This window comes from Colletotrichum paranaense (genome assembly GCF_030867605.1).
Source record: "Colletotrichum paranaense strain IMI 384185 chromosome Unknown Scaffold_11.1, whole genome shotgun sequence".
Taxonomy (NCBI): domain Eukaryota; kingdom Fungi; phylum Ascomycota; class Sordariomycetes; order Glomerellales; family Glomerellaceae; genus Colletotrichum; species Colletotrichum paranaense.
Window position 1 is genome coordinate 160,592 of NW_026848969.1, and position 23,656 is coordinate 184,247.

At 51.2% G+C, this 23,656-nt stretch overlaps 10 protein-coding genes across 10 annotated transcripts; 6 read left to right on the forward strand and 4 right to left on the reverse strand.

Moving 5' to 3' along the window:
* Positions 1–240: 240 nt before the first annotated feature.
* CPAR01_12375 (uncharacterized protein) lies at positions 241–414 on the forward strand (the record flags this gene model as incomplete). The annotated part of the gene is made up of 1 exon (XM_060496631.1): positions 241–414. One exon carries the CDS (start codon positions 241–243, stop codon positions 412–414), a length of 174 nt encoding a protein of 57 aa, XP_060344164.1.
* Positions 415–2,451: 2,037 nt separating this feature from the next.
* On the reverse strand, positions 2,452–3,594 carry CPAR01_12376 (glutathione-dependent formaldehyde-activating enzyme; the record flags this gene model as incomplete). Its single annotated transcript, XM_060496632.1, has 1 exon — positions 2,452–3,594. The coding sequence occupies one exon, from the start codon at positions 3,592–3,594 to the stop codon at positions 2,452–2,454; it is 1,143 nt and encodes a 380-aa protein (XP_060344165.1).
* Positions 3,595–5,547: 1,953 nt separating this feature from the next.
* Positions 5,548–7,149, forward strand: CPAR01_12377 (major facilitator superfamily transporter; the record flags this gene model as incomplete). Its single annotated transcript, XM_060496633.1, has 1 exon — positions 5,548–7,149. One exon carries the CDS (start codon positions 5,548–5,550, stop codon positions 7,147–7,149), a length of 1,602 nt encoding a protein of 533 aa, XP_060344166.1.
* Positions 7,150–7,691: 542 nt separating this feature from the next.
* CPAR01_12378 (uncharacterized protein) lies at positions 7,692–8,549 on the reverse strand (the record flags this gene model as incomplete). The annotated part of the gene is made up of 1 exon (XM_060496634.1): positions 7,692–8,549. The coding sequence occupies one exon, from the start codon at positions 8,547–8,549 to the stop codon at positions 7,692–7,694; it is 858 nt and encodes a 285-aa protein (XP_060344167.1).
* An 835-nt stretch (positions 8,550–9,384) lies between these two features.
* CPAR01_12379 (major facilitator superfamily transporter) lies at positions 9,385–11,050 on the reverse strand (the record flags this gene model as incomplete). Its single annotated transcript, XM_060496635.1, has 4 exons — positions 9,385–9,575; positions 9,647–10,073; positions 10,131–10,592; positions 10,649–11,050. The coding sequence occupies 4 exons, from the start codon at positions 11,048–11,050 to the stop codon at positions 9,385–9,387; spliced, it is 1,482 nt and encodes a 493-aa protein (XP_060344168.1).
* A 1,208-nt stretch (positions 11,051–12,258) lies between these two features.
* CPAR01_12380 (homeobox and C2H2 transcription factor) lies at positions 12,259–14,977 on the forward strand (the record flags this gene model as incomplete). Its single annotated transcript, XM_060496636.1, has 3 exons — positions 12,259–13,834; positions 13,895–14,819; positions 14,872–14,977. 3 exons carry the CDS (start codon positions 12,259–12,261, stop codon positions 14,975–14,977), a joined length of 2,607 nt encoding a protein of 868 aa, XP_060344169.1.
* Positions 14,978–15,633: 656 nt separating this feature from the next.
* CPAR01_12381 (uncharacterized protein) lies at positions 15,634–16,491 on the forward strand (the record flags this gene model as incomplete). The annotated part of the gene is made up of 1 exon (XM_060496637.1): positions 15,634–16,491. One exon carries the CDS (start codon positions 15,634–15,636, stop codon positions 16,489–16,491), a length of 858 nt encoding a protein of 285 aa, XP_060344170.1.
* A 1,537-nt stretch (positions 16,492–18,028) lies between these two features.
* On the forward strand, positions 18,029–18,874 carry CPAR01_12382 (enoyl-CoA hydratase; the record flags this gene model as incomplete). The annotated part of the gene is made up of 1 exon (XM_060496638.1): positions 18,029–18,874. The coding sequence occupies one exon, from the start codon at positions 18,029–18,031 to the stop codon at positions 18,872–18,874; it is 846 nt and encodes a 281-aa protein (XP_060344171.1).
* Positions 18,875–19,444: 570 nt separating this feature from the next.
* CPAR01_12383 (arrestin) lies at positions 19,445–20,914 on the forward strand (the record flags this gene model as incomplete). Its single annotated transcript, XM_060496639.1, has 1 exon — positions 19,445–20,914. One exon carries the CDS (start codon positions 19,445–19,447, stop codon positions 20,912–20,914), a length of 1,470 nt encoding a protein of 489 aa, XP_060344172.1.
* Positions 20,915–21,233: 319 nt separating this feature from the next.
* Positions 21,234–23,017, reverse strand: CPAR01_12384 (cytochrome P450; the record flags this gene model as incomplete). Its single annotated transcript, XM_060496640.1, has 3 exons — positions 21,234–21,405; positions 21,476–22,713; positions 22,787–23,017. The coding sequence occupies 3 exons, from the start codon at positions 23,015–23,017 to the stop codon at positions 21,234–21,236; spliced, it is 1,641 nt and encodes a 546-aa protein (XP_060344173.1).
* Between the last annotated feature and the right edge of the window lie 639 nt (positions 23,018–23,656).

A 23,656-nucleotide genomic window follows, 5' to 3' on the forward strand; every position in this document is an offset into this window, starting at 1 on the left:
GAGGTAGAATCTGGCGCTGGGAGTGGCTGAGATGAGAATGAGATTGCCGCCCTGTCAACTACCGTAGCGTGCAACTCTCTGAATCACGTTTATCCCTGTACACTGGTTTTGCTACTCGGCCGACACCCACTTGCCGACGGGTCATGAGCCTGTACTAGAAATGTGTCGAACCACATTGGCTGGGCACTGCACACTTAGTTGCCGGAAACATTACCCTCTTTCGTCTCTGCCGTACCAAGTATGCGTCCGCGGTGTCCGTGGCATGCTATAATCTTTTTCCTCCACAGACCACTGTCCATGTCCACCCCAACACGTGCACGACCAGCTATAGTTACCTATACGAAGGATGCAGTATTGAGGGGGCACGGAAAGTTTACTTTGCGATATCATCTCGGGGAACGCCACACAGCATAGGGGGGAGGGGAGCACGGGCAATTCAAGAACTGGGAGATTTGTTTTTCGGGGTTCATCTCACACCCTTCCACGCGCGCAAACTTACCAATGATGAATCATATCGCTTTTCCCCCTCCCACTATACCAAAAGTAAACTTGGAAACCTTGATCGACTCGGCTGCACCCTATTGTGATTATAAACTGCCTCAATTCTATAGGACGCCGGTCAAAGCCGTCAAGGATCACAGTGACAATAGACACGTTCTTCACTCCGTTCAACTTACCATTGTCTTCAATTGACTTTGCTCTGGGATGCCGAGGCGGACGACATTTCCATTTGGGAAGGACAGGCAGATGCAACCCGTGATCCATGTGATCAATTCTGCCAGCTTCCCTTGGAGTTGCATGCAAAGTCAGAAGTTTCCCAACTCACAGACCTGAGCTACTAAGTCAATTTTCATCGGACTCAATACTACTCAATATTATTCGTCTTCGGCGATGAACCAACCTGAAGGGTCAGCATGGACCATTATAGAAGTTTACTTTTTGGCATCCAACTACCTCACTGCCGAGTTCATGCAACATGATTTCGTAGTCACGAGTGATATCCAACAATGTTTGTAAGCTCAAGGAAGTGTAAGTGAACCGATTCTCGCTCAGGAAGCTATGCCCGTCTCGGCTTTTGATCATGGGCTTGTATTGGATTCAAATGGCATTGGCCTCGTGAGCGAAACTCCGTCGCGGACATGTTTACATCCGAGAGCAATTGACTAAATGTTCTTCAAGTCGTCAACACTTGTGTCCCATATCGAGTGAGCCTTTACTAACATTCACTATAATTGTACTCCAAAGTCAGAAGCCAAGAAGATTACCGCCTTGTCTGAAAATTGTAAGACCAGACGTACAAATTAGATGCCCACGTTCCTCTGCCAGTACAGACGAAGATGAAAATAACTCACACCACCAAGATGGTCAAAGAGAGCAGACATGTCGTCGACCTGATGTCGCAACTCAAACCAACGACGCGATGCGGACTAGGTTGAGCTGTGCATGCCAAGCTTGAGGGCCCAACTCCATCACACTGCATAAGCGGGCGATGCTCTCTTCTATTTTCAGCTTCCAATAAAGGAGGCTCGGTTCGTCAGCGCTCCTTGGTCTAGTCGGTATTACCTTCGTTGAAAGTGAGAAAGTGGCGCGATACTCGCTTTAGACTCATCCCGAACAACGATGTGCATCAATAAACTAGACCTCTTGTGAAGATACGGACAGACGTTCCCTGTGCAACGACACAGGATGGCCTGCAAGTGAGAGTTTCTGTGATGCTACCCTTACCCCGAGGCGCAGCAGTAAGCTGTCAGCAAACAAAGGATTGCGGGGCTTGGAATCGATCCGAGTAGCTGTCACCAAGGCACATAAGCATGCCAAGTAAACTAACCGCTCGGTCAGACAACGGTGAGTTCAGCTTGACGACCTGGAGAAGTCGGTAAGTATGAGCCTGCCCGGTATCCCACCAACTCCGGTCCCATGATATCAGTATACCGCCAATATCCCACGTGTCCCTCCACATGACCCGGCGCCGCGGGCCCGACCTTTGACAGAGTCCGTGTCCGTCCGTTAAGGGGGCCCCGCCCGGCCCGGCGCGCTTGGCAGGCCCGAAAGGGACCCCCGAGTCATACGCCAAGTCTATCCCACTGGGAAGCCGGTTGAAATAGCCCCTTAAACAATGCTTGATAAGTTCACGGGCACTGTTTTTATGTTTTCTGGATTGATATAGAAACCCGCCTGTTTCATCCGAATTGGAAAGCAGTGCAATCATTGCGAAACTTGGAACGGACATGGGATGACTCGGGTATCCTTGGCTAATCTCAGCGGTAAGAAAATAGAATCCAGATTTCAGATTGCCGGATCGATCCATCTTTCTATAGCCCGTAGCAAAAATGATTTGTTATCTTGTTCGCCAAGAAGAACGTGATTCTGCAAATTGCCTATTATAGGCCTGCTAGCGACCTGCAAAGAGCTTCACGGTGAACGATCTGTTTCTGATTGAATCAAGCTACATCACTTTGACTGGGCCCCTGAGCGCAAGCCTCGTTCAAGGCCGTCAATGAGCCTCCTGGCAATGCGCGCGGGCTCCCCTGATCGACCCCTTTCCGTCTCTTCCTCGAAGCTGCATCGCTCCGTCCACCAGTCCAGCCATGTCTCGGCCCGCGCACCCTCGTCTGCCCGAAGAAGCCCTACGCTGACGTCGATGACGTCTGGTCGCCAACTGTCGCGCCAGAATATCGTTGCACCGCAGTTACCACAGAATTCGCGAAAGACACCAGGTGAGGATTCGTATGTCTTCACGATCCCGGCGGGCAAGTCTACGAAGTTGAGCGGGAGGATTCCGGACTGGCCGTCGTCTGGTCCGGGGATGTGAAAGAAGATGTTGCATCGGGGGACGAATGCCCAGGTCTGAACCTCAAATCCGGAGATGAGGCGGCAAGACCGGCAAGCACAGGTTCCAGCCAAGTACTTTGTGCCGTTGCTTCGAATCCACCACTTGACGGTGTCGGGGTTCTTCATAAACTCGGCGGAATGTTCGACTTGAGCATATTGTAGGTCGGGGAAGCCGGAGTGCGGTAGATAGCTTTCTTCGGTTGGCCGTGTGATTTGGTAGCTCACCCTGCCACAGGCGCATGAGGCGTGCAGAGAGTCTTTTGAACAGCCAGCTGGCGTGGGAGGAAGCTTCGTCGTGGACTGTGATGATGGAGTGACCGGCGTTGTCGTCGATTCTAGCCGCTGTCCATCAATCTCGGACAGCCATATCGAGATCCCGCCGTCTTTGGTATCGGAAACGCCGGTGTGCCTTGCAAAACGCGCGTCCGCGCCAACGTCGTCGGCCGTGTTATGCAGTAGGACGCCAGTGGCTGCTTCCCACACAGTCACTCCATCAATATCTCTGCGTCTCAGGACATGGCATCCGCACGTGCTGCAAAAGTATCTTGTCCACCCGTCAACGCCATGAAACGCAGTCGTATCATCCGTTTGATGAGATTCATGAATGGGGTAGTAAGAGGCGCAGAGAATGCCTGTGGCGTGTCGATCAACGTCGCCATGGTTGATGGACAACTTGAGAGTCTCTCCGTGAGCAACGACAGACTGAACCTGCTGCGAGACGCCGCCGCAAAGGCAGGAGATGTTGAATGTATTGGGTGACATAATGGCTTTCTTTAACGTCAAAGACTTGGAAGTAATTATGCTGCAAGCTGCAGCAGGCGAGTGATTTATATGATGAATGATCTCTACTCCACGACCTTGACATCGTACGTGTAATGAATGGTTCAAGCTTGGATAAGCTGTCAGCAGATTCCCCGCATCAGCTTGCAGCATTTGATAACGGCACAGCCAGCCGGATCCCGATCAACCACCCCGAAAGCGGAGAGTCTTCTAAAGTGTCGGCGAATATCGACCCCGCAGTCGCCGGGGGCCTGCGTCGATCTAGGGCGTCTGTAAGGCGCGTTTACAGCCAACCGCGATTTGGGTGCGGAATATCGGGAAGCCTCTTTAGTGAGCCATGCGTTGTCATCTGACTGGTTGATTCTCCGCGGGTCTGATGCGAGATGCGCGGAGTATCGCACGACAGCCATGTTCTCCCAGAATCGTCATCGTTGACAGATTTACTGAGCGGTAATTATCCAGAGACTCCGTACTTGCGCCCGATAACGCCGGCTAAGGGCTGCAAACCTTTGGCAACAGCGTCAATAGCCAGGAGGTGGGGTGTTGAGTTCAAGATTGCCCAGTACTCCAAGTCTGTTCGCCGCAGCCTTTGGGGCATGACTGTGGCTCACTCGTGCGACGAGACTGTTCGAATGTGAATTGTAATAGTCGCAGCCAAGAACATCTCCTAATATCACCTTTGGTACAGCTTGAAGACTGGGCAAACACACCACCTGAAAAGCGTACGGGTTCTTCCATCGCGCACACACGTGGGCCGTCCCATTATGTAGTTACACCATACTGGACTTGAGAGGAACCTGGAGGGAGGTAAAACGATTACCAAACTTGAAGGCTACAGCAGCATATAATAGCAATGATAAACTATGATTATACCAAGCTGGTAAGTTACAGACTGCCGATTGGCTTGTTGTCCTAGGTCGTCATCTTTCAATGACCTGCGATGCTCTTCAGCGGTCCAGCTTGGACGAAGTAGATTCAGAAACTAGACGGGAAAACCTACGCCCCCCCGGGATCCCTTCTCAGAATAGCGGAATACAATCACTTGAGCGCTTTTGAAAGTCTCATCAATACCGCGACTGGAACGATGAGGAACATTAACCAATTGCAGGAAGGGTCGCAAAAGACAGAATCCACCATCTAAGCTGTCCCAATCTTATGAGATTCACGTTCTCATGAAATGACTACGCAATTCACGTGTCTGTGCCATTGCATGTGTCTGGAAGTTGCCTTGCTAGTCTCATTAGATGGGAAAGGCGTTCATGCGAGTCCATCGTCTTGCCCGCATGACGGGACCTCGAGGGTTGAGCTAAACCATAATGGCGGAACCCAGAGAACCCAGGTATCTACACAGATAAGAGCCTACTGATAAGGATAAACTATTAAAAGCGTCAGCATAGTATTGAAGTCACTTTTATGGCTTCCAGAACCGACTCAAGCCGCCATTTCATGGTTTTCACCGCTCTGGTTGGCCGTGGCGTGATTCTCCGAGTCGAGCCATTACGCTGGTGAGCCGAGCAGGTGGGGTACAAAATCTTCAATAGGCAACTTTTGAAGGCTTGCACCATCGGGTTCACGATGACGTGCTTGTCAGAGTAACACGAAGGATCAAAAGTCGTCTGACATTTGTCTTGATACGTCGGTTTCTGGTGGATGCGTCGTCTCTTATCGGAATTATGTGGATGTCGTCAGTGAAAACTTTTGGTATTTGCACCTTGCGTATGGATTTGCCCAGCCATGAGTAACGAGGCGTTGCTGATGGTGTGCTCTAAACGCTGCTGTGATGCTGCAGATGCAAGTGATAAGAGCAAGCATCTTTCCTTGCAACTTTACTACGGACTACTTCTTGCGGACATTCTTTGTCAAACTTAATGCTGCCTGATCACTGATTGGCAAAGATTAGTTGCATTGTCGTCTCGTAACTCGACAGTACAGACTATGGCCGACCACGACATCAAGGGAGTGGCAGAGCCACCTGCTACAGATGATATTTCCAATTCAGACGAGCGCTCCGCATCCGTGGCGTCGAACTCGGCGCCGACGGGAGCAAAGAGCCCGGAGCAAGCTGCCAAGAGCCTTCCGAAGACTGGCGCTGATGCTGCCCTCGAACTTCTCAACGAAACTGGCCCTCTAGCCCGCACTGTTGACCCAGAGCTGAATAGAAGGCTCAAGCACCGCATCGATACTCACATCATGCCGCTGATTTGCATCGTATACTTCTTGCAATATATCGACAAGACAGCCATCTCATATGCCAGCGTCACGGGCATTCAGCAATCCACTGGTCTCCACGGGAACCAATTCAACTGGGTTGCTTCCATCTTCTTCTTTGGCCAGCTCGCTTTCGAGTTCCCAACCATCCGACTCATCCAAATGTTTCCTCTTGCGAAGTACACCTCCATCAATATCATTCTATGGGGCGTCGTCCTAGCTTGCCTCGCCGCATGCAAGAACTACGCTGGCCTGCTTGTCTGCCGTTTTCTCCTTGGTGCGTTCGAAGCGGCTGTAGTGCCTGCATGGGTTCTCTTCACCTCCCAGTGGTACACCAAGCAGGAACAGGCATTCCGCGTCGGAATCTGGTTCTCTGTCTGTGGTGCAGCTCAAATGTTTGGTGGCTTCTTCGCATATGGCGTCGCAACACACGTTGGAAAAGACCCCAACGCAGCTTTGAGGGGTTGGCAAGTGATCTTCTTGTTCCTTGGTCTGCTGACCGCACTCGTTGGTATCGCGTTCTTCTTCATCATGCCTGACTCGCCGGCCACTGCCAGATTTCTTTCTCAGGAAGAAAAGGCGACTCACCTTGAGCGAATCCGGGATAATGAGCAAGGTATTGGCTCGCAGGAGTTCAAATGGAAGCACGTCAAGGAGGCATTGCTCGATGTAATGACTTGGCTTTATGCTTTTTGGATCTTCGCGGCCAACATCCCCAACTCTATTGCAACCAGCTTTGGCAACATCTTAGTGCGAGGCATGGGATACACGAGTGAGGAGTCGCTTCTTCTCGTCACGCCACTCGGGGCTTACGAGATCGTGGCGTTGGTCGGCCTGACTTGGCTAGCAATGAAGACGAGACAACGACTCTACTGGTGCATTGCCGGTCACATCCCTGCCATTATCGGTGCTATTCTCATGGCTACAACTTCGAAGGTCCCAGCCTTGATCGGGTACTACACTTCAGGAGGTATCCCAATCGGATGGACGACGATTCTGGGACTGCAGAGCACCAATGTTGCAGGTTCCACCAAGAAAGTCACCGTCGCATGCATTGGGACCATCGCATACACCATTGGTAACATCATATCTCCTCAGACCTTCCAGGCCCGGGATGCGCCTAGGTATCTCCCTGCAAAGATATCCATCTGCATTATTTACTTCTTGGTTACAGTCGACTTATTCTTGATGCGCTGGGTGTTGGAGAGAAGGAACAAAAAGCGTGATGCTGAAAAGGCGGCTTTAGGAGATGCTTATAAAGTGGAGGAGAACCACGAGTTCTGGGATTTGACGGATCTCGAGAATAAAGAGTTTAGATATGAGTTATAAGCTGAACATTATTGACGAATGTATCTTCGCCGTCTAATAGTACGTCCCTTGAGACACATGTTTCTTTTCATATACAATCTCATCTCGCAGCTTACCAGACCTCTTCCACTGTCTGTAGTTACATTAAGATGCTGTCATTGTCTTCGAATTGTTGCACAGGTGAAACCTTGGGACGAGTCAACTAGGTGCAGAGTCGATGTTGGTTCCACAGTTTAGTCAAGAGACTCTTTGAAACTCTGTGACTCGGAATCAGTAATGATACACCGCATTGAGACCCAAATCAGTTGCAGAATGTTTCTGCACTCACCCATGGTAGCTTTCCGAATGTCTGTTCTATTAGCTAGGGGCTTCACTAACGATGGATCGGCGCCTAGAGAGTCTTGGTGGTTATAGTCATTCTCCTTGGTGGCAACCCAAGACGTCGGACGGCCCTGGCTTCTCCACTGGTTTCTGTCTAAGCGTCGCGATGGCACCTGGCTGTCATACCATATTCTTCTCGGCCCAAGACTTGATGTTGATGTTCTGTATTTAGTGCGTTGCCCTCAAGGTATCGTGTTCATCGTGGTAGCGAGTGTAGCATTGTTGGCGAAAGACTTGGTTGCATCCTTCGGGATGTCCTCCAGCTGATGGCAGTCGCACTGCTTCATCCGTGTGAATGCCAGAAGCTTTTCCAGAACCGCAAATTCAACTTTCAACTTGATGCTGTAGACGATGGGTTTGCTAGTTGTCTGAAAGACGAAAAAGCCCGTGTACTCCAGAATGACGAGCCCGGTGTCGAGGAGGAACACCAACACGAACATACTGATGAGGAAGCTGAGCAGGACCTTTGCCTCCTGCGCCTTGAACTCGAAGAGGCTTTTGAAGTTTCGAAATCCGGCCCTGACGAAGATTCCGGTGATGATCATTTCCTGCAGAGTAAACACCATCAAAGATGCCTTTTCGAATATCTTGAAGCGGGTGTCCCAGACTGGGCTATTGCCTGCCCAGACTCCAGCGAAGAGGACCGTCTGCGGAATGTGAACGCAGAAGAAGGACGTTATTATCAACGCTAACACCAACTGGATAGTGATGCGATTGTAAACGACGAGATGCAATCGTGACCACAATACGACGGACTGGCCCGTGACCATGCAGTACCAGCCAATATGGGCGAATATCCCCGGTATCACCGTTTTCGTCGGCTGCATAAACCGACCCAGGCCGCCACACGCATGAAGCAGGATGCCGGTGTTGGCAACTAGCATGCTCCAGAAGTATCGTCCGCTTCGTCGGCGAAATCTCGCAAAGATTAGGACGTATAACTCGAGGGCGTTATAGATACCAGCCGTCGCTAGGCACGTAATCGCGATTGCCTCCTCAGTTGACAGGTTCTGACCTATCGCCCCCTTGACCTGCGCCATATCTCGGGGCGAGGGGGCCAGAGAGGCCGCTTTCTTTGCTCAAGCTCGTACACAGATCGATGAATGATTCTTGTTTTGACCCTGTAATATCGTGAAGTTAGGTGTAAGCCCAATAGAGATAACTGGAGCAAGCGGGGCCGATAAAGTCCGAGAAAGAGGACATGATTATTGGCCGGACCGAGATGGTTTTGATGTGTTTCACGGAATGCTATCATGGGGGAAGACTCGGCTGCCCCCGACCTTCTCGCAATAGCAAGGTTCGCCCGATCGAGTCATTGAAACATCTGACCGTTTTGCCAAGATAGCTTGTAGGTACACTCGGGATCGCACTCTCGGTCTCTGCCACTTCACAAAGGTCTCAGTTCGTCTTGCTATCCGTGCAGACAATAATAAAGGGACCGAGCGAGAGAAATCGCGCTCCCTATCAAGCAAAGTATGCCATTCTGCCATGATTCTCGCTTCCTTTTACGTCAAGTTTCATCATACTCCCCCAAAGTTCGCTGCGATTGCTAGTATTGGGTTTTGGTTCGCTGTTGAGTAGCTGCTTGGTACACTTGGCGATCATTGCCAAACCTTTCCTCGCCTTGGCTGAGCTTCGCTGTATCAGATTGGACATTATATGCATAATACTTACTCGGAATCACTTCCAGGCCCGGAAGTCGAATCATCGACTATTGAGCATTCAATAGCGCTACGCGATAGCGGTATATGAATGGATAAAGATGAGCCGGCTTAGTGAAACTCAATGCGGAGGTAGTCTTGAGACAAGATGAGCCAAGAATTATCATCCCATCCAAAGCCACGTGGGACCATTGGATCTAGCTGCGATTCCACTTCAGACCGCTTCATTGACTTTGGCATCTTCCTTTGAGGCAATTATGACAACGCAGTATACAGCAACCGCGGCGAAGAACACAAATAAGGCAGTGATTGTACTGAACCAGCCGACGCCAATGCTTTGAATTGCAGGCAAACATGAAGCAGTACCGACAGCTGCGATAGCGTATCGGAAGAAGTAGTTTCCCGCTGGATGAACACAAAAGTTGTTGTTATTTTGATGTACAAGGCAAGCTGTAGTGTGTAGAAGAGGGACGAACCTATGACTTCGGCGCTCCGGCCTTTGAACACATCCAAGCAATACGTGTTGATGCTGGGAAATGCGATTACCTGGGCGAAGCCCTGGATAAACATGCAGATCACCGGAAGTGGGATCCCGCCGACCGCCTTCTCAATGGACCAGCCGTAAATAATGATGCAGATAGGGATCACAGCTCCCATTGCCACGAATGAGCTCCTCAGACGGTCCTCGGGGACTCTACGACCCCTGATCTTGATCCATTGCTTGACAGTTCGGTCGGCCCAGCGTCCTCCGGCATACGTGCCAAAGAAGAAGCCACACCCTGGTGCGAGGAAGAAGAGCCCTGATTCGAGAGGCGACGTCAAGTGAAACCTAGGGTTAATGACGTATCGGATAGGGGTGAGCAATGCTTGCATGTTCCACACTAAGGCCGAGGCAGCCATTCCCTAGGTCGCATGATTAGAACGGTGAATGATAAAGAATAACTTCCGAGTGTAGCTTACAGCCACGAAGAGTTTAGGTATCAGCAAGAGAGCCAGTACACGGAACGGGTTTGCCCAGTCCCAGACCTGAGCTACCTTTGCCTTAGTGCTCAATCCCTTTAACTCGTCTGAGCGCAGTCGGTGGCTGGTTTCTGGGAGGAATGCCACCGCAAGGATTGCCGTGAGCCCGGCGAGAGCAGACTGGAACCAAAACAATGATCTCCAGCTATGGAAGTTCACCATAACGCCACCGATAAATGGGCCAAAGCTCTGACCGATGAGAGTGCCATTGAGGAAAAATGCAAGCGCGGTGCCTCGTTCCGTGGGCTTGTAGATGTCGCCGATGCAACTGGAGCCGAGCACCAAATATGCTGTTCCCGTGAACGCCGAAAACATACGGAAGACGAAGAAGGCTGCAAGGTTTGGCGACAAGGCCGTTCCTACATTGAAGGCAAAGAAGGTACATGCTGAGACAATGCAGGGCTGCGTGTTTTCTGTGAGCTCGTACCGAGATATTGAACCGAAACTTGTCAACCTACCCATTTTCGACCGTAAACTTGACTGATAGGGCCCCAGAAGAGGGTGCATATGCCCATGAATAGAACATAGATAGCGTTGCTGACGTTGATGGTAGTTCCAGTTGTGTTGAGATCGGCAGCGATTTCGGGGATGGCAGCTAGAAGCAACAAGGAAGAGACCGTCGACGCAATCCCGCCGCATGCTACAACGGCTGTTACGAGCCTCTTCTTGGCTGGCGTGAACCTGTTGTAGACAGCCTCGGTGTCTTGGCGGCTTAGACTAGCATCGTTCATGTCCACGGCCGGCACAATACTGCCACTCTTCTCCGCATTGGAAGTTGTCGGTGCCAAGTCCGGGGTTTCGGGCCGGCCGTCGCTGCTCGGCTCCGGCTTCTCAGACTGTTCGACTTCGTCGTGAGACATGTTTGCGGGCTGCCGATGTGGGACGAGAGACCTGGCTTGGCTTTCTCCGTTCGACCATGCGGGGATGAATCTGAGAAAAGACCGTGACTTGGCGACCACGTAGCACTGCCATTGCGCAAAAATGAATGGGAAATCCAAGTTTTTCAGAGCTAGCTGCCCGAAAAACTCGGCAAAGAAAGGACGTTGACCGACGGCATTGCGAAGAATCCACCCGGCGGAAACGTCTACTACATTGCACCTGGCTGACTTTTCCGACCTCGGTGACTGGACTGATAGATCATCCCTCGGAATAGCCCAGTTGTCCCCGCAAAATTGGTAGATGAATTGCTTCAAACAGAAGCCATCACTGCGTCCCCACGAATCAGACACCGCCTTGCTGAATTCAAGGTAGCATTGTTGGGGCGCGGGGGTTAGCCGCAACGGACATCTCCCGACGGGCTCACCCCGGGGCGAGCAATCGAGGCCAAATGGGTGGGGTTGACCGAGATCGAAACCAGCGCGGCAATGTTTGTGTCTTTACGGATCTTTTGTGTGGTACCCAGAGCTCCGAAATCGGCCGGCTCAGAACAAACGGCTCGGTCGCCGAATGCTCAGCCGAATTTGGTGTCGCGTGGTGTCAACGGGCCTGTCGACCTGTTGTCCTGTGCCGGACTCGGCTCCGGTGGTACGGAATCGTATTTTGAAACAGAGGTACGAAAGACATTGTGTGGTTGAGCCGCATCTTTATCCGCAAACTTAAAGGGAGTGTGTTAGCAGAGTGGTGCGTGGAAGGCAGCCGATCACTTGCTATTCCTCAAAGTCGCGTGTGTAGATATCCAAAAGAAAAGCGAGAAAAAATATCGCAAAACCTGTCGCAAATACAAGAGCTCTACGGGGTTCATCCACAGCACATCAACGTCAATTAAGCTTCTCCAGAGCTGTGATTTGGAAGTTAGCCCGCAACTCTCACCTTATGGGGGGAGATTGACGAAGAGCGATACAGAGTAATTGAGAGGTGTGCCGATAGCCGGGCTGATGATGACCCGAGCACAGGAACAAGATTCACTGCGGGGTGCGGGCACAATATGACTGCCCTCCCTGACCATCTGAAAGCAGAGAGTCTATTCGGGGAAACTTTCATCCTATCTGCTCTTGGACAGCACTAACAGATGCCACTCCTCTGACGTTGACAAGCTGCATCCTCACGCATTTACACAACTCGCACAACGATGGACAAGGGACCGGGTGCAGCCAATGATACGCAAGCTCTCAGCATCGACGACTTCACCGCCGCGCTTGAGTTGGACTTCATTACGTCGAACTTTGTCAACAATCAGCAACTCGACATTACCAGCTTTGGAACTGGACAAGACGAAACTTCACAGAATTTCCAGGGCATTGGTTCTCTTGAACCTCTCAGTGTTCTTGGTGTTGAGTCATCTCATCAACAAGATGCATTTGCGATTGGCCCCGCCCCAACCGCTCTGGGTAGCCAACATGTCAGCATGGACTTTGTCGAAAGGCAACCGGTGAACAACGCCAACCAATTTGACGAGCCTGGCGTGTTTATGTTCTCAGAAGCCTTGGGCGACGGAGAGCCTATGGGACACCTATTTGGCGACGAAGGGAATATCATACCATCACTCCAGCCTTCAGATACCACAACGCCGCCGAAGATCGGAACTCGCTTCTCATCCAAGTCCCTCCGCATTCTGAAGACATGGTTGGCCAACAACAACCATCACCCGTACCCAACCACCGAGGACATGGAAATATTGCAGCGGCAGACCGGCCTCAGCAGACAGCAGATTACCAATTGGCTGGCCAACACCCGCAGACGGACGCGCTTCAAAGTGCCGCCAAAACGTCCGCCTTCTCCGGCGATTACCTCTTCAAGAACCATGCCCATCGACATTCCTGCAGGCTCCAGCCTTTCCGACACTTTCCAACATTTGAACCCTCTCCAGAGATGGCAGGTTTCACCTCCAGAGCATGAGCCTGCGTCCGTATCGGCTATTGCCAACGCTGTGTCTGGATTTTCGTCAGAAGGGGAAGACTTGGGCGACCGATCCTTGACAGACACCATTCCGACGCGGTCCTTGTACGGGCAGTCTTCGGCAAGCAGTGCAGGAACGTCTCACTCCAGTAGAAGCTCGGCCAACTCAGCATATTCACACAATTCTCACACGTCTCTGAGGTCTCTCGAACCCCTTGGGAAAAGTGCAGTCAAGCGGAGGCGGCGTCGAGCGCTGGCGAAACGCCCTGAGGCCAAGGGCACAGGAACCCTTTGGCAGACCAGCAACACATATCAGTGCACGTTCTGTACAGAGACGTTCAAGACGAAACACAACTGGCAGCGTCACGAAAAGTCGTTGCATCTCTCTCTCGAGCGCTGGGAATGCGCTCCGACCGGCGCGACTGTCCCTGACGCCATCGGGCAACCGGTTTGCATCTTTTGCAGCGAAGCGAACCCGAATAAGGAACATTTAGAGAAGCATAATTATCAAGCATGTAGGGACCGTCAGCCTGAGGACCGGACATTTTATCGGAAAGATCACCTGCAGCAACACTTGAAGCTGGTTCATGATGCCAAATTCTTGAGGTGGCCTATGGGAGATTGGAAATACGAAAGCGAGATTATACGTTCCCGGTGCGGCTTTTGCGGTCACACAATGTCTTCGTGGACCGACCGGATAGATCATCTGGCCGAGCACTTCAAAGACGGAAAGACGATGGCAGATTGGCACGGTGATTGGGGATTCGACGACAATGTCTTGAACATGGTCGAGAACTCGGTGCAGCCTTGTAAGTGCCGCTGTGTCATTAGAGAACTCAAGCATGCAAGATCTAATCGGTGCTGCCCAGACTTGATTCACATGGAACGCAACTCGCCATGGCCTTTTACAACGAAGCAAGGTGTTCCAGAGACACCGCCCAATGCCTACGAGCTGATTAAGCTAGAGCTTGAACACTTTTCAGCCGAGCACCAAAACACCAAGGACGAGATGCCTACGAATGCAGAACTTTTATACGAGAGCTGCTGCGTGATTTTTGGATGCGACTCAATTTCATTTTCCAAGAGACCCGCAACGTCAACCCAGAGCTGGCTGCGAGATCTGCTCATGTCATCCGAATCCATCGTACAGCAGGCGCGGGTCCGACCGATGAAGAACAACGCAAGGTCACGATTCACGTATCTTAGCATAAACGGTAAAGCGTGCATCTTTGAGGCCTGCGGTTTGGAAGAGCAACTGCAGAGCTACGTGGAGATATCCAAGTTGATTGAGCCACAAATTTCCGACGACGAGTTGCAACGAGAGGCCTGCAACATCGTCGAAAGAATCGAGGCCTCTTCGCTCAATCCGTCGGAATTCTTTACAAACTTTTTGTTTAGTCTCATCAATGGCTCTCCTCACTGGCTTGCCGCATTCCGTCATCGGACTGGACTCTCGCCGTCGGAGGCTTCGAATGCTGTTCCTCCCTCCAGCGTATCCGAAGGCCTTCTAGGCTCCATAGCAGCTGAGGCCGGCCTTGAGTTTTCGGGGGCGAATCTTTCTTCAGGTAGTACACCTGATCCGACACAGGTGAATGCTAGCGGCGGTAAGACGGGCGACATCAGCAAGGTGTACTCGACCTCCTCGTTCTTCGTCAATGACGACAATTGCTATAGGAAGCTCATGAAGGAGCTCACTCGTTTCGTAACCATCACGACGTCGCCACGCAATCCGAACAGGCGAATTCCCACCGATGCCGAACTCCAACATCAGGCGAGGTGGATTTCCTTCGAAGAGTAATACCTCTTGAAGATTACCTATAATAACTCAGAGCTAACGATAGCTTAGTGACGATCCATGGAATCAGACTCCAGCGGACAACCCAGACTGGCTTCGAGACTTCAAGCGCGAGATGGGCATTCTTGACGATGACCCAGGACTGAGTCCTTCGTGAACAAGATTTTCGCCTCCAATGTGGCTGCAAGAGACTGGGCTATCAATTCGTTGGACTGCCCATGGTTCAAGGTGCATAGCTTCTCAGCCCCCATGCGTTAGACTCCACGCGAAAGGCGTAGCATTTAACCCTGTCATTCTCTATATTCTAGAAAAGGAATCCACCATTGAAGTCCTTAGAGATGATGACTCGAGAGACGTTTGAACAAATAATGTTCTCGCTCATATCCCAGCGATACCGGCCAAATCCACACGCGCCCTGCGCATTTGGATCACAAGTAGGGCGTAGGGAGCAGTTGACATGGATTTTATGGGGCTTATCCGCAGGGACTATCCGTAACCTGTCCCATTGATAGAATTGTCGCCCTAGGGCGTGAGTCTATCTCGCTAAAACCGCTGATTTATCCACCCTCATCGAATGAATTTAGAGATTTCGAAAGGTACTAGTCGTGTGCAGAGTATTAAAGCGAAACTTTTGTCTTTACTGTATCCATGAATATTTTTCAATGGGAAGACGTTTTCCCGATTTTTCAAAGCCAACGTGTTATCCATCTCACGCAAAGTAGTAAAATTCGAAGGTTCCGGTGCTTATCTTCATACGTGTTCATCGCGTTTTCGACAACCGTTTACAAAACTTCGAGGACTAGGCTTTGGACAATGCGTGTTGGTTTTCTGGGCTTGGGGTTCATGGGCACTCCGATGGCCCTGAACCTCGCTCACAAATTTCCACTGACCGTGTGGAACCGGACTGCTTCCAAATACCCAGCGCTCACAAAAGTTGGTGCTAAGATCGGCGATACACCGGCGGCGGTGGCCCATCAATCTGATGTGATCTTCACTATGCTCTTCGACGGCCCAGCGTTAACCTCGATTTTCAATAACGACTTTAAATCGGCACTCCGCGGCAAAACTTTAATAAACACGAGCTCGATTCCGTTGGAAGTCAGCAGACAGGTAGCGGACCATGTTCACAAAGCGGGAGGCAACTTCCTCGAAATGCCGGTCAGCGGCAGCAAAATCCCGGCGGAGCAGGGCAAATTAGTGGGTCTCATGGCCGGCGATCCGGCCGTGGCGAAGAGCATGCGGGCGGTGGTGGAGCCGCTTACCACCGCTGCCGTATATTGCGGGCCAATCGGCTCAGGCCTAAAGACCAAGTACGCGGTCAATCTCTACCTCAACACCATGACGGTCGCTCTTGCAGAGTCGTTCAGTCTCGCTCGGGCGCAGGGCCTCGATCTCGATGCTTTCGGACAGGTACTCGACGCCGGTCCCATGGCTTCCGCATATTCGAAGATCAAGGTCGCCAAAGTTGTCAATGGGGATTGGAATCCACAAGCATCTATGAAGGATTGCTACAATAGCATGCAACTCATCACCGAAGCCACGAAGCGGGCGAACGTACGGTCGCCTCTGGCAGAGTTGTGTCGTTCGATCTACGGCCAGGCGAGCGATGCCGGCCTGGGCGAGGAGGATATGATTGCGGTGTACAAAGTCTTTCAGCCAACCCCACTCTAGGAACAAATGCAAGGAATACCTGAGATCGCTCAGACAAAAGGAGCGTTGCTCGGTCTATGGAGCCCACAAAATTCTGGAGTTTCTTGAACGAGCCTCTACCCTCAAGAAGCCCGAATAACAGGTGGGGACAGTACCAAGAAACCGCCAGTATGACGTCGGACACACATAGCAAGGCAGCGACTGTCCTTGATGGAGAGTACCAAGCCCATCAAGCATCTTCTCATCTACAACCTCAGTCTCCTCGAGTAGTCTGGAACACCGCCAACTATACGGTAGAACATATCAAAATAGCAAAACCGGAGGGTACTGGGCTCCGAACGACCAGGAACAGAATGAGGGACTCGATCTTATTCAACCTGCTCTTTTGATACTTCTGGATAATCGCTTATCTTTCATTCCCTTTGAGGGAGACGATGGGCCTGGATGAGTGCTCGATGTTGGAACGGGAACCGGAATTTAGGCCATTGACTTTGGGGACCAGCACCCGAAGTCCAAAGTTAATCCAACCTGGCTGAGTACTACCGAACGTCAAAATTAGCCTAGACGATTGCACTTTGAATTGGACTTGGCCGGAGAGAAAATAGGTCGAATTCTTACTACTTGCCAGGGACGCAATATCAAGAATCTCTTACAAGAAACTGGAGTCGTTCACATTGTGGAGCAAAAAACGAAGGCACCACCTACGAGTGGCCCAGCGACCCAAAGCTAGAGTAAGCTAGGGACTTATTCCAGCTTGCATTCCATGAAAGTCCTTCTATTTTTGGCGTGTATCTTCTTACACAAGTTCTGAGATTGACACGCAAAGATGTGCACGCATTGATATGATATCAGAGATGCGTAAGGAGTCCCGAAAGAAATCCAACTGCCATTGGTCCGAAGTCTAAGTGTCTAGTGATTCAGGCTTGAACCCCATGAGCTGCCTAAGTTCCTGTACGACAATCGTATATGGAAGATGACCATAAGCCAAATAGACCGCCTGTCGGACTCCACGTTGATTGAGACTGCTTACGGTGTGTAACTTCATATTCGGGGGCTTGGACAGCGGTCCAAATCCCAGAGCTCGAGCTTGGGTCAGAGGGCCATTCTCGTGGCTGACGCTTGGCGGAGTGCCCAGGGAAGATCTACGAACTGGTCTTCCGGCGAGAAAACGAATTTTGCAGCTATCTTAACAAGCAGGTCACTTTACTGGACCTATTTACATTTCGATGAACTCTGGATCAACACGTGCGATGAATGTCAAGAATGAACGATACTCGGTTGCCGTCGGCTCAGCTATCAACGGAGTAATCCGAATGCCACATACCCAAGTGGATGAATCTGAATATTTGGAGATCGGCATAGTCACAAGGCAGCTCAAGGTTTTCGGCCATGATCATAGCGGGGAAGCTGCAGTAAGACCGGTCAAGATGACGTAGATGGAACCGTGGAAGCGGTAATCATCTATGAACCTGACCATTCTCTTCGCAGGTTTGAAGAAATTAAAATTTCACTCTGACATCAAACAATAAGTACTGTAGCGCAATTAACTTACTTTAAGATGGCACAGAACGAACCACAAGCAGTTCAAGTGACCAAGTCATCCGATGGTATTACCACCATAACCATCAACCGAGAGCACCGAAGGAATGCAATCGATGGACCAACTGCTCACAAACTCACCGACGCCTTCTTAGCTTTCGAAAACGACCCAGTCCAGAAGGTTTGTGTCTTCAATGGAGCAAATGGCACTTTCTGTGCTGGCTTCGACCTCCATGAGGTCGCAAAGTATGGGCATGGGTCTGTGAAAGGAGGCTACAATGGGCCCATCATCGAACACAGTCATCGAGTTCAAAGCCGCAATATCGGGCCCATCGGCCCATCACGAATGCAAATTAAGAAGCCAGTCATCAGTGCAGTATCAGGGTATGCTGTTGCCGGAGGTTTGGAACTTTCTCTCCTCGGAGACATCCGTGTTGCTGAAGATGATGCGGTCTTTGGAGTCTTTTGCCGACGGTTCGGCGTCCCTCTCATTGACGGCGGCACTGTTCGCTTACAAGCCATCGTGGGTCTCGGTCGAGCCCTCGATATGATACTCACCGGCCGCGGAGTATCCGCAGAAGAAGCGTTGAAGATGGGCCTGGCTAATCGGGTTGTGCCCAAGGGCCAGGCTCTGGCAGAAGCAACAAGTATTGCTCGACAATTGCTGGCGTTCCCACAGGCCTGCATGAACACTGATAGAACGAGCTGTTACTACTCGACTTACAACGCTAGCTCATTCGAGGATGCTCTGAGCAACGAATTTGACCAGGGAATCAAAGTGATCAACATGGAGAGTGTTCGGGGTGCAACGGAATTTGCCAAGGGAGCGGGAAGGCATGGAAAGTTCGAAAAGGCCAAGATTTGAGGCTTTGGCTAGATTGACGGCAGGTTGGAAACTGGCCGGGTCAAAATGCCGACATCGGAATCTGCAAACTTTAGGGAGCTAAGCCAGCACAGAAACCTGGCTGTTTTGAACTAGTGAAGGGCGCAGAATGTCATATGGGGACCTTGTCAAGAGTGCACGCGTTTCGGTGACTGGGGCGCCAAGTGGCCCACGTATGGAACAGGGTGAGCAATAGCCTTGGAGTTGGGAGTCAACTATGACTACCATCCATGAGAAATATTTAAATTGTTCTTCGCTGATTGGTAAGAAAAGTAGGGTGAGCAAGCGGATTTGAGAATTCGGACTTTCTCAGCTCACCAACGGAATGGATTATGATATTGCTGCGGAGTAGTCGGCGTAATCGGCGTAGAGTCAAGCACGCAAGTAGCGAAGTCTTTGTAGGCTTGCACACATGTAAAAATGAACTAGCTAACCTATCCGAGAATAGAAGTCTTATTCTCACAGTATTCATAATTACTTTGAAAAGGCCATGTGTTTCAGTTTTTGTCCAATTTCATGAACTCCGAAATGTTGCAGAATCCGTGCTTCAACATGACAGCCAACCAAGCTGGCTCCAATCACCGATCCAAGCCGTCAGCTTCAGCTTTCAGGTCCAGTGCTTCTGCCGCACTGTCAGGCGGAATATTCAATGAGAAGGGAACCATGCGAGCAATCGGAAATAAAATGATGTCGATGACAAAACTGATCGGCATGCCAACGAGAAGTGACGTAGAAGTTCATGTCGACCATCATTACACGTCGAAGATATACTCCGCAGGATCCCAGGTTTCCGGCACCGTCAAAGTAAACACGCAACAGGATACAGCTTTCGGGTTCGTCGAGATTAATCTCCTGGGAAAAGCCATTGTTCGACGGGAAGATGTCCACGTCATGACCGAAACGATACAGACACTCTTAAAGCTGTACATGCCTGTACCCGAATCGGCTTACCCTTCAACGAGGTTATTCAGACGTGGAAACACTTACTCAATACCCTTCAGCTTCATCATTCCGCATCAACTCACCAGCAATGTATGCCAATACGAAGTCCAAACAGAAGCAGTCCGGCACCATCATCTCCGCCTGCCGTCTTCATTGACCGGATTTGAGAAGGATGATTTAGCAACAAGTATGGCAAAGATACAATACAGTGTGAGGGCCAGGGTTTTCAATATCGACGATGGTAGTACCGTACAACTACCGGCACCGATTCTTGAGTCTGAGCATCCGATTAGCATCCTCGCGCCATCCCCGGAAGATCCGCCCCTAATCCTCGACAAGCACGACCTTCATTACGTTCTCGAGAGTACCAAGCCTGTCAGAAAGAACATATTCTCTGTACCTACAGGTCAGATCACGGCCAAGACATCCCAACCCCAAGCTATCCGGTTGAGCTCTGATGGACACGCGGCATCCAGTTCGTCAGCCTACATCGACATTGCTTTCTGGCCCACGGCGCCAGATATGCTGCCGCCGCAGGTCAAGATCAAGTCTACGAGTATATTGGCGCAAAACTGGGCTTCTACGCGACCGGCACAAAGCTTTCCCAACGTTGGCGTAACTCGAGAGCCAACAATACTGTCTACCCCTACTATCGTCAACGCCACAAACATAACACCGTGGATTCAACATGTTCACATTCTCGAGGATGGGGAATCAGGAAGAACTAAGGGAGGTAATCGAGGATCGAGAGACATCACGGTGATACGCAACAGCAGCACCCAGGATGACGGTGTACCAATTACATATACGTGTTCGACGCAAGTCGATTTCGGACTGCCAACCTCAAGCCACGTTTTCCCGCCTACATTCCACTCCTGCTTGATTTCGCGGACGTATACTCTTGAGATCAAGGTCACGGCGGGGGGAGCTGAGCTTCCCCTGTTGGTGCCTGTCCAGATATTCAAGGAACAAGAAAGTGGACGCTCTCAGGCGTCCACAGAGTCGGAGTTGCCTAGCTGGGATAATTTTGGAGGCGAAGCTGTCTACGCACGTTTGAGGGAGCATCGCCGAGCGCTGTGAGGGAACATCAATCCACATCACTAAGCGGCCGAATCCAACCAAAGACGACGACTAGTCCGCTACAAAGAGCAAGATTATCTAGCGAGCTTCTTAATTTGAGATTCGGAGTGGTTGGACGAGAGCCACATCCATAGATCATGTAAGAAAACAGGAAGGCGCGGCTTAGAAAATGCTAGATACCAGGGACAATGAGGGTAAAACTACGCTATATTGATATCTTGTGCACGATTAAGTATGTCGAGTTCTGTAATCCATTCCTGTCCAAATACGCCAGTCAATCATGATATTCGTTACCATCAAATCGCTGTCACCATCCTATCTATACAGTGCCTTTCCTGCGCTTCAGCTCGATCTTTGCGTCAACAGGAGGGACAACAGTGACGCCGACCCACTGGTGCTTGGGCCTCTCGGCCAGCGGCTTAACGTCATAGTTGAGGAACAAGTTGGCAACTACCATCTTCAGCTCGTGGGCGACGAAGAAGCGGCCAGGGCTGCAGATCGTTAGTTCTGAGACGATGGCGGCTATATGAGAGAGAGAGAGAGAGAGAGAGAACGGCTTACCAAGCGTGTCGTCCGTGGCCGAATGGCAGATGAGCATCACTCGTTGTGACCATCCCAAGGTTCTTCAACCTAAGCCCCTCGTCCAAGTTGCGGTCAGACTGCGGTTTCGCCTCGTACTCCTCCCTCTTCCTGCTCGTCCGGAAGGCGTCGTACTCCCTCGCGTTGGGGTTCAGTTCGTCGTCGTGGTGGAGGCCTTCGAGGTTAACGGTGAGAAACGTGCCTCTTGGCAGATGCCACCCCTCTTGCTCGTTGGTGATGCCCTCCTTGGCAATAACCTTACGCTCCATCAGGGTACAGCTAAAGTTGCTGAGCCTTTGGCTTTCACGGATTGCGCTGTCAAGGCGATACAGCCGCGATAGTCCATTCTTTGTCCAGCTGCCGCCTTCCTCGCGAAGAACGCGCTCTGCCTCTTCCCGGATACCCTCGATATAGCCCTTCGCTGGGTCGGAGCTCAACAAGTCTAGGACAATGCTGTGGCCGGTAATGACGGTCGTGTGGATCGCGGCGAACTGGATCGGCAACAGTCGCTTCGAAATAACGTAGGGGTCAAGTTCGAAGAATTTCTTCTCAGCCTTTGCCATGCGTATATCCCAGGTGATGAAGTCTTCGGGCGCAACCCAGCTCTCGTAGGCCGGATCCCCCGCCTCCTTCTTTGCCATATCGTCGAGTCGTTTCCTAATTACCGGTAGGCTGTGCTTCGAGGCTTTGCGCCAAAGCCACCAATTGGGTAATGCGATCAAGGGTCCGAGGATGGGCAGGATGGTCTGGGGAACCATGTGCAGCGCAAAACAGTTGAGAATGACCTGGTCGACGAACGAAACCATAGCCTTGCAGAACTCCTTGGTGCGGCATACGCCCTCTCCCACGAGCATGCGATTCGTCACGGGCGGCACGATCGTCAGCCAGGCGTCCCAGAGGTTAAGGGTCTTCCAGTCCTCGGTATTCGTGCCAAAGGCCTCGTCAACAGCGACGGAGACCTCTTCTTCAATCGCGGGAATCAGTGTGCTCAGGTGGCGGGCCAGACTCTTGTGGATTACCAGAGTATGCCACACATCATCGGCGTAAACCTTTCCAAGGAAGTTGTAGTCGCTGTAGAGGACATCGTTATGCGCTTCATGGGCGGAAACGACTGAGTCAGGGTACTCGAGGAGCCATTTCGTGAGGGACTGCGGGAGGATGATGTCGGGCGCTCTACTAGCGGCAGCGGGGACTACGAATGCGCGGTTCTGCTTGTTGTACTGCATTGTCGCATACAAAGTCAGTGTCTCTTCTGGCCTGACCAAGTCGCTCGCGCCGGGAATGATAGCATACCTTCTTATAGCCCTCAATGACCCAGTCTCGGTAGCGAAACATGTAGTAGTAGAAGTTCTTGAAGCGTGCGACGGTGCCCTTCCCATAGCCCACAACGGGAATGTTCTCTGGGTATGTGGGCTTCCATGTGTGATCGAGGATGAGCAAACCAACAAAGACGATAAAGAGGGAGCTGAAGACGCGCCCAGGCGTCAGCGACTCGGTGATTTGGGCGTGAAGACTGCCCGCCATGGTGACGTAGTGTACAGCAGAGCTATCGTTCTCTGAGCATCGTCGTCTCTAGCTTGCAGAGAAAAGGAACTGAGATCAACCCAGAGTGTAGGAGTGAGACGGAGATGTGTAGGTGGAATTTCGGACCTTAACAACAGACCGCTCAGGAGTCGACGATTGGTAATGCTAGTTTGGGCTTTAGGTCATGACGCGCTGGCTGCATTGGCGGCTAGGCTAGAGCCTGTCATTTGGACGGGACTTGAGCTGCCGGCGGATACCTACAGCTCTACTTTAATCAGGTAGCTACATTTCTTTTTTCAGCTGCCTCCAATAGTCTCTGACAACGAACAACATCCCCTCCAAAGTTCCTTATTATGCCCCTCGCTGGGCACCGTTTGCTCCCCACAAGAGCTCTTGATTGGAACTTTGGGACCATGTCTGTCGAATCCTGCCTGCTTAAGCGAGGCACGCTGTGACCTGTTTCAGGTACGTGCCGTCTCATCTTTGCTCTGGGTCGCGAGGTAACCTAACACGATGGCACCGGATTCACTTGCAGATCATGTTAGTGCAGGTTCGTGGAGGGGTGGAATAGCATATGCAGGGTATGGCTTCCTCTTGTCTCGAACCTTGCTTAGAAAGGCTAGGTGTATCGGGATGGTC